Raw genomic sequence first — 19,481 nt, 5'->3', positions numbered from 1 at the left:
AGGGGAATGACAGACAGGCTCGGGGACCGTGCTCTCTGACTTCCTCTTCCTCCTCCTCCTCCCTCTCCTCCTCCTCCTCCTCAGCGGTGTCCTCTCTGTCCCTGCCTGCCCTCCTGTGTGCCCCATCCCTGTCTTTATCACCAGGACCCATCCTTCAGGATCTAGGCGGGCATGCCTCACCACACTCTCCCTCTCCTTGAGGCACAGAGGAGACTGAGGCCAGCGCGGCGAAAGCCTTAACCAGTGCGCTGACTTCCCCCTCCGGTCAGCTTGGCATGGAGGCCATGCCTGGCCTAGCCCAGCGGGGCCCATCCAGGACCCTCAGGTGTCCTGGGCAGTGACGTGGTGGCCTAGACTAGAGTCCACAGCCAGGGCAGCCTTGCATTTTCTCAGCCAGTTTCTTCCTCACTGCGCTCCCCACCGGCACCCTCATCATCCAGCACCATCTTCCCTGCTCAGACTCCCAATGATAAAGTGTGAGTTAAACCTGGACCCACAGCAGGCCCACTGGCACCTGCCTGTCATCCCAGTACTCCGAAAGGCTGAGTCAGGAGGGTCTCAAGTCTGAGCCCAACTGGGCAACTCATCGAGACCATTTCAAAATAAGTAATAAAAAGGGCTGAGGATGTAGCTCAGCATAAAGGTACTGGAACAGCAAATGGACCCAGGTGCCAGCTGCCCTCGAGGCCTTCTCTGGGCCCAGGACACACTGATGTCCTTCTGCTCGCCCACAGGCCCTGCCTCGCCCCACACCTGCTGTCCTCACCTGTCTTCTTCCCCGGCCTTTGCTGTTTCTGACCCTCCGCTTACTGGTGACCGTCCTGGCTCCCAGCAGGGTCTGAGTGTTAGACTGAGCAGCCAGGTCCCCCACCCTGTGCATCTCTCTTTCCCTACAGTGGCGACCTCAGGTTTGGCAGCATCTCAGTTTGCTGGCAACCTCTGAGCAGGTGACTTCTGGCTCCATGACCCCTGATGGCTTTGGTGTCTCACCTGGCTGACCACCAGCTTTTACATCTCAGTGTCATGCTTTGAGCTAACGGTCAGGAGTGGTCAGGGTCGCTGTCCTGCAGGGGAACCTCTCCGAGTCTAAGAGGGATGGAGCTCAGGGGTGCCTGCTCTGAGGGCCCCACACAGCCTGGTGGAGCTACGGGTGCCCTGGAGAGAAAGGGTTTTGCCTGAAGCAGGAACCAAAACTGGGACCCAGCTATGCCTTCCCTTACTGGGACACCGGACCCCACAGTGGCAGCCAGGGCTGACTGCTCACACAGTTCCTCCAGCTGTAAGGAGCTCTGTACCCAGGGGGGACTTTCGATGAGAACATTCTAGGCTCCTCCATGACCATTTTAAAGACAATCAGAGAAAGAGACTTCAGTATCCTCAGAAGAAATGATGAGAGATCATAGCAACATTTTGAAGAAGGAACCAGGCCTGATTGTTTTTTCTTTAGCACTGGGATTGACCCCAAGGCCTCTGCACTGAGCTATGTCTCCAGTCCTTTCATATATTTTTTGAGACAGAATCTTACTAAGTCGCCCAAGTCAGACTCTGGAACTCACCATCCTCCTGCCTCGGCCCTCGGAGTGCTAGAGTGATGAGTGTGCACCACCAAGCCCGGCACAGGCCCTGAATTTTAGCATCTGACAGCTTGATGATCGCCCAGCATCCAGCACAGTGTTTAACGAAACAGCTTGTATTTTCAATTGTAGTTACATCTTCACCGTGTGATTAATGATGTCTTCAGAGGAAAACTGGATCACATAATAGATTCCTAGTAGAGAACGTAATTGTAAGAGGAGCCGCTCTGGGGGGAGCGGGTGCCCGCTGAGGGCCGCCTCACCGGCTGCTGGCACGGTAATTACCCACCCAAGGGGAGTCCGCTCACGTCGTGTGCTAGGTGATGGGCGGGCGATCGGGAGTAGTGTTGACTTTAGTGCCATCACACACAAGGAATCCCTGGGTTTGGTCCCTCTCGTTCATCCCCAGCAGGTGCTGTGTGGGTGTGGGTGTGGGTCAGACTCTCCTTAGGAAGAGTCCACCGGGTCGAAATCTCCGGAAAGATGGGACTTTATCCGCAGCGTCAGCCATTAACTTGGGAGCTGATTTGTGTTAGGATGTGGTGGCTGTGATTAACAGACTGAGGACCCTTAGTCCCAACCCTCAACCCACCGCAGAAGGACTTCTGATGAGTTTCCCTGTAGAGTTCCTGCTAGGCACAGGGGGATTGTTAGGGGTGGCAGATTCAGCTGTGACATTGGGAGGTCCCTCAGGGTGTGGGAGCAGGGAAGACAAGACTGAAACCAGCTCTGCAGGACTTGGTCAGGTACCTACAGGGAAACTTAAAAGTTTCTTGGTTCTGCTAGGGCTGCCCTGGGTAACACGGTGGTGCCCCAGCCTGGGAGCTGGTCATGGAAACGGAATGTGCCCATCAGGCCAGCTAGTGACAGAGTTCGGGGCCACAGCACAAGTGTGCATGTTCCCTGCTCGTTCCTTGCTCTTCTCCAGCTTGGCTGCCATTTCCAGATGGCCACTCTGGAGCGAGAGGTGGAACATGACCTCCTCCGTAGAAACCTAGAAACCAGGAAGGAGTTAAACATTCCAGGCACTCCAAATCCGATTATCCGCTAGGTGTGCTTTGAAGCTATAAAAATGCTTTTGGACCCCTTCTCAAATGAAAGTTTGCTTTCTCTTAATTTCCGTGGCTACTGCAGGAGACCTGTGCTCACAGGCTGGCTGACCAGAGGGCAGTTAATTGACCTGTTTCAGGAATCCTAGTAGGAAGCTTGGTTCTAATCAAGTGCAGGGTGTCCCAACCCAGCCCAGTGGAGGGTGGCTGTGGTGCTTCAGAGCAGAGGGTGGGTGACCAGGCGTGGAAGAGGGCCTATGGTCACCTCGCCTGCTTCTGTCCCTCCTGGCACTGCCACGCCAGGGTGGCCTGCTTTGGGGCCCAGCAGGAAACTGCCCTCAGTGTCTTGTCTGTGTCTCTCTTAAGGATGCAGCTGATTTTCAGTGCTGTGCGGTGGCCCAGTCTGCTTACAGAGATCCTTGCTTGAGACCAGGGATTTACAGAGAGGAGCCCCGCAGCCCACATGCCTTGGAGAACTCCAGGGACCAGAGAGCTTCCTCCTTCCCCACTGGGGGCATTTTGTAGTTTCTCAGGATTTGGTGGCTCGGGGAACACATAGGCAGGCTTCCCTTCCAGCTGGGAAGGTCTTCAGGCCTTGGAACAGTGCTGAGGATGGAAGTCTGCTGGGTCTAAGGACAGTCTTAGCACCCAGCGATCTGGAGGCCCCTCCTCGTGCCAGTCTCTTCTCCCCCTGCCCTGGGAAATCCTGCACTGGAAGACTGAGCATCATCAGGGTCTACCTGGGGTCCGAGGCACACAGTCCCCAAGCCTTGTGTCATGGGGCTGCAGAGCTCTGAGGCCTGCTGACGTTGGCCTCTTCTCTGTCCCCTCTGACTGGCAGCTTCTTTATTTGGGTGCTCTGTCACCCCCTCACTTCCTGGACAGCGCTCCTGTTCTCAGGGCCACCTGGCCTCTGCAAGAGACCTTTCCTGCAGTGCCCTCTGCTCTGCTCAGTGCCCTCAGTGGCATTGGTCCCATCCCCCAGGACATTCTTGCCTGGCTCATTTTCCCTGCATGGCGGGTACCTGCTTGTCTGTCTTTGATGCCTCCAACAGGCTTGTAACTTGAAAACCTCACATTTTCCAACTGAAGTTCTCTCTTTTAAACCGGATTCTAATCTTCCCATGTAAGAAATAACCCCAGCTGACATTTTTGTGAACATGAGACCATTTCTTTTGTTTATAAACTGGCAGGAAAAACATGTTTAGTAACCACACACCTGCTCCTTTAGGGTTCAGTTCTAGAATCAACAGATTGGTTTATTTAAGGAACAAAGTGACCACGTGGGTCAGATTAAACATAGTTAGAAAGCCCACAGTGGGGTTTGTCACGAGGCACAGCCACCACCAGGCTGGTGCTGAGGTCCATGCACACGAAGAACTCACTTTCCAATCAAATGTATCCGGCATGAAAGCCTCTGCCCATAAGCAAGGAATCGGACAGCATCTGGCATCCAGGAAGCGGCCAGGCGCACCTGCACCGACAGCAGCTCAGCTGAGCTTTCTTAGTCATCTCTACGCTCAGTCGGGCAGAGGGCGTTGAGCACAAGAGCAAGACCTGCCACTGCAACCTCAGGCGATTCTGTCTGTCCAAGACCGGTGTTAGAGTCCAAATCTTGGACCCAGCAGGGGCCTTGGAGTTTCCCTGCCCGACCTCCACGCCACAGTCTGGGCTCCTTGTACCACACTGGCTGCAGGTGGCTTGCCTGCCTGAGCCCCTTGGGCTGCCGGAGCTGAGACTCCTTCCCTGCAGCACGGCCTGTTTGCACAACGCTTAGAAATTGCTTCTGTCCAAGTTCTGCTTTCTAATAAGCAAGGCTGATCTTGAAATGAGTTCGCAATCTGGGGGTGATGGGGAGCCCAACCAAGTGCAAGCCAAACCCAAGGCCATCCAAGGCCATTGGAAAGCAGAAGTAGGAGCCTGTGGCCATCAGAGGAAGTAGGGACAGAATCCTGCAGAGAGGTGACATGCGTGGGGTGGAGCAGTGACAGGTTCCCCTGCAGAGGCTTCCTGTTCTGTGTCAGCTGGCAGGCAGGACGCAGGACAGAGCAGAATATGAGTCACACAGTTCCTGTTTTGTGTACTGTCCTGGGGCAGTGGGTGGCCCTCCCACCCAACGTCCCTCACCCTGACACCCCAGTGATCTTAAAAGCAAACCTTTTAGCAAAGGTTTTAGATTTCCCAGTTATTATTTCTCCCTTCCCAACTTTTTCAGGCAGTGTTTATTTTTAATTAAAGATAGCTGATTTTTACTGAGCAAAAGCACTTGTCTCCTGAACCCCTCAGAGATCCATGGGCAGGGCCCTGGCCTTCCTGGCCTCCAAAGTCAGGGCCAGACAGAGGGGACCTCTGCTGACAAGGTGGAGGCCTCTGAGGATCAGGCTTACAGCTCTGTACTCCTCTCTGCAGCTCAGTGAGCCTGTGGGGAGCAGATCCACACCCAAGGAACTAAGTTTGCCTGCCCAGGAGGTAAAGACCAGGCCCTGATGGCAGAGAGGTGACACAGTGGCTGTGTCACAGCAGGGGCTCTCCCTCTGGGGAGGAACTTCCTGTAAAATCTTGGGTGGGCTTGGGCCTCTGACTTGTGTCCAGAGTGAGAGGCCCCTCCCCTCCACTTGGCCTGGGCTGCAGGAGAACTCCACCTGCCCTCACGAAGAGATTGCAGACGGCCCTTCCAGGGGACACTTCACTTGTCCCCTGCACACTCCTGGGAGGGAAGGGTGGATCTGGGTGCACAAACAGGGCTTTGAGTATCAACCTAGTACAAGTCCTCCGTTCTCTGGCCGGCCAGGGTGGGTACTGACTGTGGCCTCGAAGCTAGAGGTGCCAGCTGACGCAGCTTGATCTCGCTCAGATACAGATCTGGCTGCAGGTTTGGCGGAAGCTGCCTAGGAGCCTTTCTAGAGAATTTCTACCGAAACTGAATTCTGAATGACTGCAAGAAGCAGCAACACGTGGGCGAGGCAGGTGTGGGCGGGGCAGGGTGGAGCATCCTTGCGCATGCGCAATGCCCACCCGCCGCTGCCACTGCCGGCGCCGAGGTTACTCCCGGTCAATGCTCGATAGTAACCTCGGCGGCTGGCTGCGCGGCTGCGGCGGGGAGCCTGGCGATTGGCTGTGGGCACAACCAGCTCTGTTGCTAAGGGAGGAGAGATGCTAGCTGAACCCCCGTTCAGCCTCTCCGACTGGGGCTGCCCCAGCCAGCATAGGGGTTCATTGGGATGGGGTGCAGGTCCCTGGTCCGTGTGCGCCCAACTCTCCACTTCAGATCCAAAAGCCACCCAGAAAGTGTAAGCACTCTTGCAGCAAGAAGACAACGCTAAAGCGGATCTGCTGGATGGAGCAGCGATCCTCTGATGGTTATTTGATATCTGGGCTGGTTTTCTGGTTAATCTTAATTGAGAGACCAGGGGGATAAAAGGTGTGAGTGTGAGGGTCATTAGCCCGGTTGGGAGACGCCTGGCGTTCTGTCCTTGTCCCTTTGATCAGAGTAAGAGACTTCTGAATTCCCAGGCTTCCGTTTACAGTCAGAGTGGTCCGACTTCAGGTTGCACATTTTTTCCTGTATCAGGCGACTAATTTCCGAGTCCTGTTTGTGTTTCCTTCCATGGGGGGAAGCGATAAGAGGCAGGCAGCGTCCTGGGGATTTGGGGCAGTAGTGTGTGCTGGAGGCAGCCAGCCCCTCCGTGGTATCCTAGCTTGGAATTTCCCTTTGAAATCAAAGGGTGAGTCTTCGGAGCTGCCTGGCATCCAGTGTCATGTGCAAGGTGACCGACTCCCTGCTGCGCTGAGTCACTTCAACACTGGGCATGCAGAGGGAGGGCATGGGGACAAACACCAGGTGAACTTGGGTGTGTTTCCTGTAGCATCTGTGTGTGTGTGCACGCGCGTGTGTCCACAAATGCAATTAACAACGTGGTTTCCACCAGGTGTGTCCCATTTTGGTATCTGGAAGGGCTGGGACCACCTGCATGAAGTGGGAGGTGCCACCTTGAGCCCTCTTTGGGGACAACAAAGCCTTCTCTAGACACTGACCTGACAGGTTCCTTTGGGCTTAATTTAAGTGCCTTGTGAGATGTTAAACACCATCCTTCAAAGGCACTCAACCCTTTGTCTTTCTGAGCTGGAGAGCAGGGAGACCCTTGGGGCTGATGATTTCCGTCTTGAGTTTCCACTATTTGCTTGCTTCTCTGGTTTCATAATTGCAGAGCTGCTGTGATTCCAGTTCCCTGGTGGGACCTCCTGGAGCTGGTGCTGAAGGTGAATAAGCATGGAGTAATCCTCTTTGTGTTTTCCTGAGGGTTTGCCAGGCAGTGGGTAAACCTTTTGCAACAGGAAAGAAGGACATGCATATGATGACTACAGCGTTACACTATCAGAGACAGAAGGATATTAACATGAGAACTTGCAAAAGTCTGGTGAGGAACTCTGACATTTATTCTCATATATTGCGGGAGTTCTCACTAGGAATCTCAGAGGGAGCTCATAGAGTCCCTGTTTCTAAAGGCACACATATCTGATTGTCCCGGAAATGACCACGTGCTGGATAGAGCCCACCAGGAGCTCTCCACCCAGATTCTCCTTGTCCCCTCCTCCCCCCAGCTTGGCCTAAATATGCCCTGGGCCAGGGCCAAACCCTGCACCCCGCCCTCCTCATCCTGACTTGTGTCTGGTTTGGAAAGTGGTGTGGATGCCTGTTATCATCTTGTCACTTTCTGCCTTCCTATGCTGTTCTGTGCTTGAGGACCCATCAGGATTTCTGATGAGGCTGGACTGAGCTATCAGTTTCCAGGTACCGAGTCTAGCCAGCCAGCTCCCGAGCCCGTGCTGCCCCTCTCCCGGCCCCGGATTCCTGCTTCCTTCCTGTGTACCCCAGCCAGGCTGACCTGCCTGCTGGGAAGGGGACCCTTTTCTTCCCCGTGCGTGCTTTTGGTGGGACTCTCCCTGGCCTGTCCTGGCTGGAGGAAGCTGTCCTTCATGCTCGCTGACCTCCATAGCTGGGAGCCTCCTTCCTGGGTCCCTCTGCACTCCTGTGACCCTAGGATGACGGCATCCAGGGCCTGAACTGTGCCTTCCTTCTCTGAGTTTGTGCAGACAGACCATGTCCCTTGCTTCTGTGTCCTGTTACCCAGCCCAGGCCCTGGAGGGGGATGCAGGAAGTCCCAAAGCAATGGCCTCTCCCTGAACCCCAACCAACCGAAAGCTTCAGAGACTAGGGAGGGAGAGCGAAAGTCTTGGAAGGAGGAAGGTTTCCGTTTCCCCTGCTTATTGGTTCTGTGCCATGAGCCCTGTCAGGGAGGTGGCTTCTAGAGGTCACTTCCTTGGGTCACCCAAAACCCTGGCCTTGCTCCTGACATGGAGGATGGCAGATTGGGGAGCTAGGTGGTGGTAGGAGCCCGGGTTCTATGTGAGGTCACTGCTTCCGGGTCTGTGCTCCCACCTTATTGACTATGTAACCTGGGGTCTGCTTTTACAGAGTGGATGGGGCTCATAGGAGCGCCAGCTCAGGGGGCCCCGGAGAGAGTGATAGTCATCACTCAGCAGGGGCCACACACAGTAGTGCTTGATGGACTTCAGTGCCAGAACTCCAGTGTGGGTTTTGTGTGCTTGGCTTCACTGAGGGTTTTTACACACACTTCCTGACCCCGACGTTATCAGCCTGGTGTGGATGGCCTTGCCAGCGGTCCTGCAGCAGGTACAGACTGGAAATGCCGGGCCTAACAACAAGGTGACGGAGTGACTAATCTCCGAGCTCAGGACAGTCCTGGGCTTCCTGGAATTGTTCCCCCAGGTTCTCCCTCGGGGCTAAGATCAGGATTAAACCAACAGTTGAAACTTCAGCAATGCTGATGCGTGCCTCTCAGTGAAGGCTGTGTGCTCACTCGGAGGAGCCTTCTTCCTTCCCAGAGGGCTTTTAAGATCTTCTGGGTCACTGCATGATGAGTTTTGCATCTTGGAGACTACTTGTGTTCAAACTTCAACATTTGCGAGTGGCTGGGTGGAAATTTCCACCACTGAAGCAGGGCTCCTCAAGCAACATTACACTGCAGAGCCTGCCTCATGAGAGAGGTTAATGTAGGTCATCTTAGGAGGATGTGAGATTTTATCAGGCCCTGTGTATTTTAGTCTTGTGGCTAGATTTTCATGTCAGAGCCTTGAGGGTGCTGTTCCCACTGCTTCAGCTGGCTGTGCCTGGCAGGTCAGTGGGGACACAGGTGTTTGTGGGGAGCCCGGCCACGCATGAAGGTTGTTCTTGGATTTGCACACACTGACTGTGAGTGTCTTGGCTCTTATAGACAAGGCCTTTCCCAACCTTTGCAGTAATTAGCACAGCATAACAAGAGGTTCAAATGAATAAAAACGGTCTGAGTTTAGTTAAGATTTTTATTCTTTCTTGCTCCATTTTTTGTCAAAGGCACCTTTTATTCCAGGTCTTTATGCCTTTTAGCAAAACACTTAGTCAAGGGGGAGGCTGGACGCAGCCATGGAAGGAGGCAGGTGTGAAACCATCTCTACCTCTATAACCAGCTGGGCAGCCAGGTGGGGCACCCTCCACGGCCAAAGGAAGCAGGTACAGCGTGACCTCGTTGGATTCCCCTGCCTCGAGTGTCATGTGGAGTAAACAGTAATGACAGTTCCCACAGCTGTTGTGTGCGGTCTGCTAAGGTAGTGACAATAGGTCAGCGCACCATGGCAGCACAGAGTCCCGGGGTTCCCATCCTGTGAGGAGGCAGGTCACAGCCTGGGGCCTTAGCAGTGAGAGAGAGGGGACTCACACGCACACCCTTCTGAGAGAGGAAGGTTATTCAGGATAGCTGGAGAGGTAAGCCTAGGTCCCCCTCGAGGCTGTCTTGCCTCTCTGTCTCTGGGTCACAGGTGTTCCTGATCCTGGCTTCCTGCATGGAACTGAAGCCCTTACAAGCTGTCCCCTGGTAACCTGCTGGCTCTGTTCCCACTGCAGCATGCCTGTACAGCTGGCCACAGACAGACATGACAAGCCTTAGTCCAGTGGCTTCTTCAGAGTCCAGTGCTGGGCATGGATCTTGAGCTCCAGAAAATTCCTCTTTGGTCATTTTGAGGTGCCTAATACTCGCCAGGCTCCAAGCATCTGTTCTCTAAACTCTGAGCCCCTGAGGGGAGAGGACATTGGTCCGCCCCCATTGCTGGGCCCCAGTGGCCCACAGCACCCCCTTCAGGGTGCTTGGGAACCCTGCATACGCTCCTCCTGGGCCAGCAGGGGACTTGGGTCAGGTAGGAGAGGAGGACAAGGACAGGGGCAGGGGCAGGGGCCAGGGTTGAGTGGGGCAGTGCTGGGACCGGCCCCAAGCCTCACCACACTGTGTCCCAACACCATTTCCACATGAAGGAGGAAGGAACAGGCATAGAGTGTGGAGTCCCACTGCTGAGAGGCAGAGCCCAGCCTGACTGCTGCTCACGCAGCTCTGATGCCCTCCCAACCTCCTGCCTTTCCACCAGGGGGCACTGATTTTTAGGCCACTGTTCCTGGGACTGGAGGAGGACTCTGAGGCACAGATGGACCCAGGGCTGCCCTTCAGGCAGTGACCCTGCAGCCCTCAGGTGGTAGACTCATTTGGGATCTTGGTTCTCCTATACTGCCCTAGTCCTCTGCCCTGAGAGCTGTGCTTGTGTCCTTTCCACAGCTCCAGAAGCTGCTGTGAAGTGAGCCCAGCCTGGCCCTGGGGACTGAGCGCAGGTGGCCACTGGCCTCGAAGTTTGAGGATGGGGTTGGCCAGGCTGGCAAGGGAGCCACTGGCCGAGAGCCCAGTGGAGTGGACCCTTCAGAGCAGGAGCAGGACGTGGCCTTGTGTCCCTTCTGGTGGCAGGAGTTGGGGGAGGAAGGAACCTGCGCAGGGGACTTGGTGGCCTCCACATCTGGGCTACCAGGCCCTCAGGTGAGCTTGCCTCATGACAGATGTGTGGCAGCCACCAGTATGACGGGCTGGCACTCTCCCAGGAGCCCCAGGTGAACCCTATGTTTTAGGGTGCTGGTTGGCACTGTTGCCCGGGGTGGGAAAGGAAGGTAAAGTGCCCTCTGCTGACTGTGAAACCCGTCTACGTGCACATCTGGTCGGCTTGTTCTCCCACCCCGGCCTCTGTGAGGTTTGGGAAGAGCTGGTGCCCAGGGCCGCTTCGAAGGCTCTGTGCGAGTGGAGGTGCAGCTGGCACAGGCTTCCCGGGCACTGGACAGGCGCCGGGAGATGTGCGATTCCAACCCAGTGTGCAGCTTCCCTGTCTGGACATCGCCTTGTCTTTGGCTACAGGAGCGTTGCTCTTTGGCTAAAAGATCACTGTGGTGACAGAGTGTGCAGAAGCCAAGCCTGAGGTGCCGGCGTGGAGAGGGGCCCAGGGTCGACCCGGGTGGGTCATCGGTGTTCAGCACGCCCCGTCCCAGCCCTGAACTTCTCTGGCTCCTCCCAGTGCCCGGCACTGCCAAGCCCAAGCTGGGCCAGCTCTTTGCTGCCTTCTCAGAACACAGTAAGGTCAGGTGTCCCCGCCATCTCCCGTCCGAGCTCTTGGGATCTGGGCATAACGAACCCGGCAGGGCACTTGACGCACCTGCGAGGTCCTAGGTTCCATCCCCAGCACCGCAGAACAACAACAGCAGCCCGTGGACAGGCACCTGACCATAGCTTTGCCAGCAAAATGTTGCAACTCAAAGCCCTCAGTCGTGTGTCCTGCACCTCATTTCCCATGGTCTGTTTTGCGCACCATCCAGCTGTGTGGTCCTCGCCTTTTGGGCAAAGACCTTGAGAACCTGCACTTTTTCATCAAGGTAACGGCAGGTGCTGTCATCAGGGTCAGTGCTCGTAGCCTGGCTTTGCATGCAGAAACCAGGCCACAGTGTCACTTCCGGTGCTTGGTAATCACCAGTGGCCTTACTGGTGTCGTGGGTGAGGTTGAAACAACTAGAAGGAAATCTTCCTTCATTGTTCTGGGCAGATTGAAGCCTGGAAAGGACGGCTCCACTTCCGGAAGTGTGGAAGCACTTCCCCGTGGAAAACTGCTTCATACCCGCAGACAGCTGCAGCCGCCTCCCTGCTGCATGCCAGCCCCCGGCCCGGGTGGGGGCTTCCATGCAGGCAATCGTGTGTCTCAACAAGCCTGAGGTGCATGGGAATATGTGCCTATGCGGTGTGCAGAGTGTGTGTCTGTGCAGTGTGAGTGCACATGATGTGTGTGCATGCACACTTGTGCATGTGTCGGGAATGTGCAGCTTGCTGTGTGTGCAGGCAGGTATGCACTGAGCACCCTTGTAGGTGTAAATGCGCTGCCTGGGTGCCAGCAGGCTTCAGTGCTTTGAGGGTTTAATTTGTGGGCTCTCCTGTTTCCCGTTGGCAGCCGAGTGTTTTTACAGACAGCAGGGAGGGGCCCAGAGATAGTGCTAATGGCTTCTGTGCCTTTCTGCTTTGCTCTGAGGTCCAGGCCCTCACCTGCCCGTAGGCAGCTGCCCAGACCACTCTCCAGTTTCCTTCTTAACTGGTGACCTCACATCCTGCCGGACTTCACTGCAGGTTCAGGGCAGAGCTCCCCCTTTAGTTTGGGAACGTTTGTTGTCTGACAAGGTCCACTTTGTCTTCATGTGTCTCCCTCCCTGCCCCAGGGCTGGAGTCTGGGTGGCCGGGTCAGGAGGAAGTGCCACCAGGAGTTGGATTGCTGTGACCCAGACCTGGTGGTCTCTGGTGAGCCCTTGGCCTCCCTGAGCCTCTCCACTCCCTTCAGGCTGCTATGACCACAGAGGGCGATTAGAGTCTAGTGTAGAAGGCGCAGTCCCTGAAGGGCCCACAAATGGGGTCCCACTTGGAAAAGTGTGGGTAGTGACCCCAGGACCCTGGCCTGCCCCACCTTCCTGGGCAGTAGTGTGAGAGGCTAGTCCAAACCTGGCCAGCTGTAGTCTCACCACCCTCTGGGCTTGGGTCGTGGAGGCAGTGAGTGCCCCAGCCATGGAGCACTGGCTGCAGGTGGCTCTGGTTTTAGGTGGCCTTCGAGCCCTGGGTGATAGGAAATGGTGTCACAAGTAATGCCAGACATTACAGCCCACAGGAGCAGGGCGGCTTTCACTGCTGGGGACAGATGGGGTCCCTCCCAAGCCTGATGGCTGCTCTGTGCCCCGCCTGATGCAGGGGCTGAGTGTCCTGGAGCCACTCCAGCTCTTTGAGAATGGTCACCAGCTTCAACGATGTGACCCCAGATGTCCGACCTTAGGTCAATGCCCCTGGCGGGGGGGAATTTGTGCCCTGTGTGTGCATCGGGTGGGACAGGATCCTTAAACCATGTGTACAGCTCCCCCCAACTGTCACTACCTGAAGCGATAAGAAAGACCTCCTGCCCTCCCTGTTGCGTTGCTTGCGTTTCCCTACTGATGTGACACTGACTGGTGTGTGATGGTGGCTTCAGTGGCCATGCAGCGTGGGTATGCGTGATGTCTGTTGCACGCCATGTGTCGGGCTCCCAACAGCCGTGTGTGGAGAAGCCACTCTGCCAGGCCATCATGCTGCTTTCCTCATCCCCCATCGGCCCTTTTGGGAATGAGAGGTGAGGACATGGGGACACAGGTGTGTCCTCGGCTTCTCCACCCAAGAAGCTGCCAGTGCTGCTGTGAAGGACACAGGAGTGACCCCTGGGCTGACAGCATTGGGAGGTCACCAGGGCCACATTCCCACAATGCTTAGCACCTCCTCAGCAGAGTCAGGGTTCTAGAAAATCTGGGCAGGTTGAAGTGAGAGGCGAAAGAGAATGTGGCGTATTCCGGTGTGGATTAGACTTGGGCCACTGAAACGCAGCACACTGGGGAGACTGTTCTCGCATGGCAAGGGGTGGCCCCTGTGTGTGCATCCAGACATGCTTTGGGGGTCCTCGGTGTGCGGCAGGAGGAACAGATGGGCAGCGTTAGTGGCATCGTGCCCCAGAGGCGGTGCTGTCTGTGACTGGAGTGTGACTAACCCTTGTCCTTTCCTGGAGGAGAGAGGAGCTGCCTCGCTCTAGAATTTGGGGAACACACCATGCATGGTCAAGCCATAAAAAAATTGGACATACAGGCATTTAAAAATAGTCAACGATCTGCGTTTGTCACCTAGTTCTTTATAATTTTCTTGAGACTCTTACATTTCTTAGAGCCAACTGGAAAAAGTTTGTGGCAGGAGAGATCTGCTTGTGAAGGGGACCTTGGGCACGTCTCGAGGAGGCTGTGCACATGGGTCTTGCCTCAGTGAAAACCATGGCTTCCACAAGTCCCGGGTGTGCTCAGGGGATTCCTGCCACTGGCCTTCCGGTTAAGACCCCTGAGTGTTTCAGTAGTACGCCAGGCCCCTCAGCTTCTGATTGGGTGTCTCCCAAGAGATTCCAGCCACACTTGGTCCCTCCTCCCTCTGTTCTTAGCTCCTCCTTCTACCCCTCCACCTCTCCCTGTGCCCATCTCCCCTCCACCTAGAGATCACACACACACACACACACATACACACACACACGCACGCACGCACAGCTGAGTTCTCACTGAAGCCTGGATTTGCGCTTGGCAGTTGGCTCGAACGCCCTCCTGCAGGACCTGGCTGGGTTTGGCAGATGTGAGAATGTCCTGCTACAGAGTCCCCTTCCCCAGATCCCAGGGAGCAAGGCACCACCCTCAGCCATTTCCCGGACCGTTGCCCGCTGCAGGTGGCCATGGAGGCTGTGGCCCTGGCAGCAAAGCACAGTGGGAAATGTGGAGTGAGGGGCAGGCAGCAACTCTACTGGTGGGTGAAAGTCACCCAGGAGAACCCTGCACCCCAGCTTCCCAGCAGGTATAAGTGCACCTTCTTGGGGCCGCCCTCGGCCCTTCTGGCCCCACTTCTGCACCCCACACATATACCCTTGAAGGGGTGCATCTGTTGTCACCTTGGTCCCTTCATCCGGCCTTGGAAATGTCCCCCCTGGGGCTGTGTTCTTAGATGTCGATGGTGCTAGCCAGACCCAGCTCCGAGGTCCTGGGTCTGTGGACCAGGTTCCTGCCAGGTGAGTCGCCTTTGGCTCTTGGACAGCTGAGACTGTGCTCAGGAGCTCTGGAGAATTCTGAACCCTGCTGTTCTCAAGGGGGCGGGGGCTGCTGTGACTGCCTGCCTCACCCTGTTCCAGCTGGTGACATTAGAGACCCCAAGGGAGCAGGATCTGGTCCTTGCTTTCCTCTTACTCCTGGGCACCTCTGTTCCTCCTGCAGGGACAGCGAGGCCCCTAGGCCACCCCAGTGGCTTGTTGGGGCTGTGGTAGCTGTGCATCTGTGGGCAGGGAGGGGCTGCACCCGGGTGCCATGGCTAGAAGACACTCTCGGGTGCAGTGATAGGAGCAGGGGTACATGGGTGGGCAGTCTCTGCTGACCATTTCCCCACGAGATGGTGCCAGGCCATCTGGTGCCAGGGGTCCAGAGGGAGCAGGAATTGGCAAGTGCAGGAGAGAGACTTGGGCGACATCAGGTCCGACTCTCCCTGCGGGACCTGAGCTGCCCTGTGTATGTGTGGCCCCCGTTTATGCCACAGCCACATTGTCATCCTCAGCCTAGTGGAGGAGCCTTCCTCCCGGCCTGGCCACCTGGCTAGCAGGTGGCTGGAGAGTGAAGAAAGCAAAGGCAAGACGGCCCTGCATGGAGCCCTGGACCCATCTCTGTTGGTCCGGGAATGTGCTCAGGCACCTTAACTCCCAGGGAGTGTGACGCTCGCTGAGCAACCCCGTGGCATCTTGTGTTTGCACAATCACAAAGCAAGCGCCCACTTCTCCTGGACACCCACGGCACCTGCACTTGCTCAGCACGGCGTGGGAGACAGTGCGACTTTGTGTGGCTGGTGACAGTCCCTGCAGCCACGCCTCCTGCCAAGGACCAGTGTGTCGCTGGGTCCCCATTCCTTATCAGTTCTGCATGGAGCTGGGATTGGGGGCCAAAAGGCTCCCAAGGGCCAGCCAACAATTTCCCCCATGCTGGCCAGTCCTTTTGTTGCTGGGTGGCCTGTGGTGGCAGGTGGTAGAAGAGGGCTTTGTCCCAAGTAGCTCCACCCAAGCAGGGCTTGAGTTTTCCCTGAGAGGCAGAAGCACTCTGGCGAGAGGTGGTTTGTTTGCTTGCAATACTGGGAATTGAACTTAGGGCCTTTGCACTGAGCTATTTGCAATCCTCCTGTCTCAGCCTCCCACAGTTCTAGGAAGACAGACCATGCACCACCAGTCCCAGATGAGAGGTTTTGAAGATTTTTGTGTGTTTTTTTGTTTTATTTTGTTTTTGTCTAGGAGGTCTCGTGGGTTGAAAAGGCCATGAATAGAGGAGGAGTAAAGCACACTCTGATGGAAAAAAGGATTTTTCCAGCCGTAGCTTTCTTGATACTGGTGCTGGGAAGGCCCTGCCCAGACCCAGAACCCACCTGTCTCTGGAAAACCCAGGGGATTTCTGTTTTCTGGGGTGTGGGATTTTTTTCTACCCTGTTATGCAGTCCAGCAGTGGCAGACTGGGTGCACATTCCTGGACTGAGCGGTTGGGGTTTGGTCAGTGGGAAGAGTGCGTGCACAGGAGAAGGGACAAGAGGCAGATGGCATGGAAGCTGAGTTGCAGCCTTGCTGAGAGAGCTGCCCGTGCTTCTGCTGAAGTGGTGGGGAACTGGGCTGTGTGGCCTCAGGCTATCACTGACCCCTCTGGCTCTCGTGTTACCACAAGACACAGTGAGTGCTCGCTGTCCTGAGTCCTTACAGGCGTCCACTGGTATCATTTCCCTTCCATGGCCTTGCTCGTGTTGGGGGAAGTGGGCAGTGGGCTCCTCAAACGTGCTGCGGCCTGGAACCAGCTCGCCCCAGAGCTTCTGGCTTCCTGGTGTCAGCTGCGGCCAGACAGGGCCAGGGTCGGGACAGCAGACAGGCTCGGGGCCAACAGGGAGGATTTCCACAGGAAGGGCTCTCCGGTTTAGGTGCCCACTGCATGAGACACAGTCCAGTGGCTCCTCTAGAGGCACGATGCCATCCTGTGTGTGGCTGGACCTTGGAAGGTGCAGGCAGCTGCAGCTACAGGTACTCCCGAGCCTTCCCACTGTGCAGCACATAGTGCCTGGCACCCTGGGGTCTGTCCTACTGGGAAGCAGGAAGGAGAGCTGATGCTCCAGACAATGGCTGCCACAACATTCCCCCAGGCAGAGCAGCCACGGCTGCCCAGTAGCCCCCTGGACAGTTCTTTAGCCCCTCACTCGTTGATGCCCTGGTCGCACCCTCATGCAGCAGCGTCCCCTGGACTGTGTGGGAAGCAAAGCTTCTGTGGGAGCAGTGGCTTGTGGGGCCAGGCCAGGCCTTCTGGGGCCCCTGGGGAGTCTCGCCCAGATGCTGTCACCTTTCTCATGAGCTGGACAGCACCCAGGATCTGATGTGCCCAAAACTATTGCTGCACACGGAGGATGCAACTCGGAGGCCCCACGGCAGCGGGGGACCGGGGGAGAGGTCAGGGGTGCTGCTTCTCAGAGAGGAGGAGAGAGGAGAAGTGGGCAGATGGACAGAAGGGGGAAGGAAAGAGCAAAAAGGAGGAGGGAATCGGATTGAGGGGGGAGAAAAAGAGAGAAAGGAGGGAGCAGAGGGGAGGAGGAGAGGGAAGCGGAGAGGAGGGGATGGAAGGGTCAGGCTGTCCCATGGCACCTTGTATCCCTGTTCCTTCACCACGGCCTGGGGCACCAGCAGCTGCTCAGGTCCTGGATGCTTTGGGAACTCCAGGACGCATCACTGAGGGAGGCCAACTGCTCTGGGCCCCAAGGCTGTGGCATTACGTGCATTCATTTGCCTATGGTGGCCAGAGGTGACCAGGGCTGCAGGTGGCAGATGGAACTCAGCTGGGGACACCTGTCAGGCTCAGGGCCTCCGGAGTGTGGGTGACTGCAGACTCCTACTAGAGGAACCTTCTCATGAGCTGGACAGCGCTCCTGGGACACGATCATGGGAGCCAGGCAGGTGTGGACCCTGGGCTCCTGAGCTGTCCACAGGAACTCTCCCTTCCCTTTCCCTGAGGTCTGGGTCTCCACGGCCACTCTGAACTCAAGGCTGCCATCATGGGGGCCCAGCAGTGGTGGTCTGTATACTGATGTCCCTTGTCCCCTCTGTCCTTGCTCAGAAGGGCCTGAGCTAACTGAGGCTTTTCCGCACTCAACTGATTGACTTGATGTCAGCTGGTCGGACCCGATATCCTTGGGTCCCCGGCACACTGTGGCCCTGTGACTGCGCTTGGTCCCTCACCACCTCCCCAGGAGGCTTCTGGCACACAGGTTCCTTGCTGGGGACTCTCCCAAGGCAGACAGGACAGCCACACTCAGGGAGGGTTTGCCCGGAAGTAACCCTGGGTCAGTTGGGACAGATGGACACAGTAATGAGCAGGTGCTTGGGGCTTAGCACGCTCTCAGTGATGCACACATGTCTCTGGGAGCACATCTCTCCCAGCCACTGGTCTCCAACACAGTCTAGCTCCCTGTGGGGACCTGCTGTGCTGGGAGCCTGGCCCTGCAGAGGACAGAGCCCATGGTCCCCAGCCCTTCTGTCTGTCTGTTTACCACATAAGCCCTGCCAAGCAGGATGTAGGTCTGGCCCACCCCCATGTTCTCTGGCCGTCCCTGCACCTGGTGCCTGCTGGCCTGTCCTCACCAGGGGGGCTGCCCTTCCATGCTCACCCTGCAGTCCTGGGCCCCTTCTCCCATGGGGATGACAATCCCTGCCCTCCTAGGGTAACAGTCACCTTCCTCTGCTTCAATGTCCTGACTTCCTCTGCTCTCTGCCAGGCTTAATTAAACAAGGCTGCAGGGACTCCCCACCCTAGTTAAGTGGCAGCTGGTGACAGACTGGAATGTTAGCATCCCATCTGTGAGAGACAGGAAACCAGCAGGGAGGAAACCCACAGAGTGGGGCCCGGCAAACATGCCTGCCTGGCGGCCCATGGAGCCCAGGACGGGGTCGGCAGCTGGCGACAGGCAAGGATCCCATGTATCCCTTGTCTCATGAGGTCCCTGGAAAGGGGATGCATTCCTATGATGCATTTCGGTGGCCTGCCCCCATCGACTTGCTGGCTCAGAGTTTATGCACCTGGTCCCTCCCATTTGACCATCTCTGCAGTCTGCGTGGAACATAAATTACTGTGACTTTGCTCCGGAAGTCACGGAGAGGCTTGGCATCTGAGAGGCTTGGCAGAAATTCCAAAGCCATCTGATGTGATTATAACACTTTTCATTATTAATGAAGAAATTAATAATGTATTGATTATTTAACTATAAAGCAGTTATTTAGCATTGTGTCTAAATAGTATATGTGAATGTATGAGGTATAAGTAAGTAATTGGTCAGTTAAGTGTCGGGGTGGTTTAATTAAGATACAGGGAGCCCAGTGTCGGGGGTGGCAGGCAAGTGAATGCGATCGTGGGGGACAGCCAGCCCTGCAGTGGGACCTCAACCCTGTGTGGGAAGGGATTGGTGGCCAGCCCAGCAACACACAGGTGGTGCTGCTGCTGATCAGGCAGTCACCCATGTTGGGGAGGCAGATGGGGACCCTGGGTCCAGCATGCTGTCCAATGGCATCAGGAGGACAAGCTTGCCACAGTCCCCAGTAGACTGTGGTCTGCCTTTGCAGGATACAAGACCCTACTGAAAGGGATCTCGGGGAAGTTCAGCAGCGGGGAGCTGGTGGCCATCATGGGCCCCTCGGGGGCCGGGAAGTCCACGCTCATGAACATCCTGGCCGGATACAGGTGAGCAGGGGTGTGGGGTGGAGGGGCTGTGCCGAGCTGCTCACAGGGCATCCCGCTGTGAGACAGACAGGCGGTGTCCCTGTGAGCTCAGCCTTGGGCTGGCCCTGCTGGTGCAGGAAGTAGGAA

At 56.4% G+C, this 19,481-nt stretch overlaps 1 protein-coding gene across 3 annotated transcripts in view; it reads left to right on the top strand.

Annotated features, from left to right (window-relative positions):
• Abcg1 (ATP binding cassette subfamily G member 1) overlaps positions 1-19,481 on the top strand; it is a 45,942-nt gene that overhangs the window by 8,644 nt on the left and 17,817 nt on the right. For all 3 annotated transcript variants that reach the window (XM_003463958.4, XM_003463959.4, XM_023562482.2), the window contains exon 3: positions 19,238-19,355. In XM_003463958.4, coding sequence (XP_003464006.1) covers positions 19,238-19,355 — 118 coding nt within the window. The remainder of the gene's footprint in view (positions 1-19,237; positions 19,356-19,481) is intronic.

The sequence above is a fragment of the Cavia porcellus genome, unplaced genomic scaffold (genome assembly GCF_034190915.1).
Source record: "Cavia porcellus strain 051 isolate PalLab524CR breed Dunkin Hartley unplaced genomic scaffold, mCavPor4.1 scaffold_15, whole genome shotgun sequence".
Lineage (NCBI taxonomy): Eukaryota > Metazoa > Chordata > Mammalia > Rodentia > Caviidae > Cavia > Cavia porcellus.
Note: the sequence above shows the minus strand (reverse complement) of the source record. Positions and strands in the feature narration are given on the sequence as shown.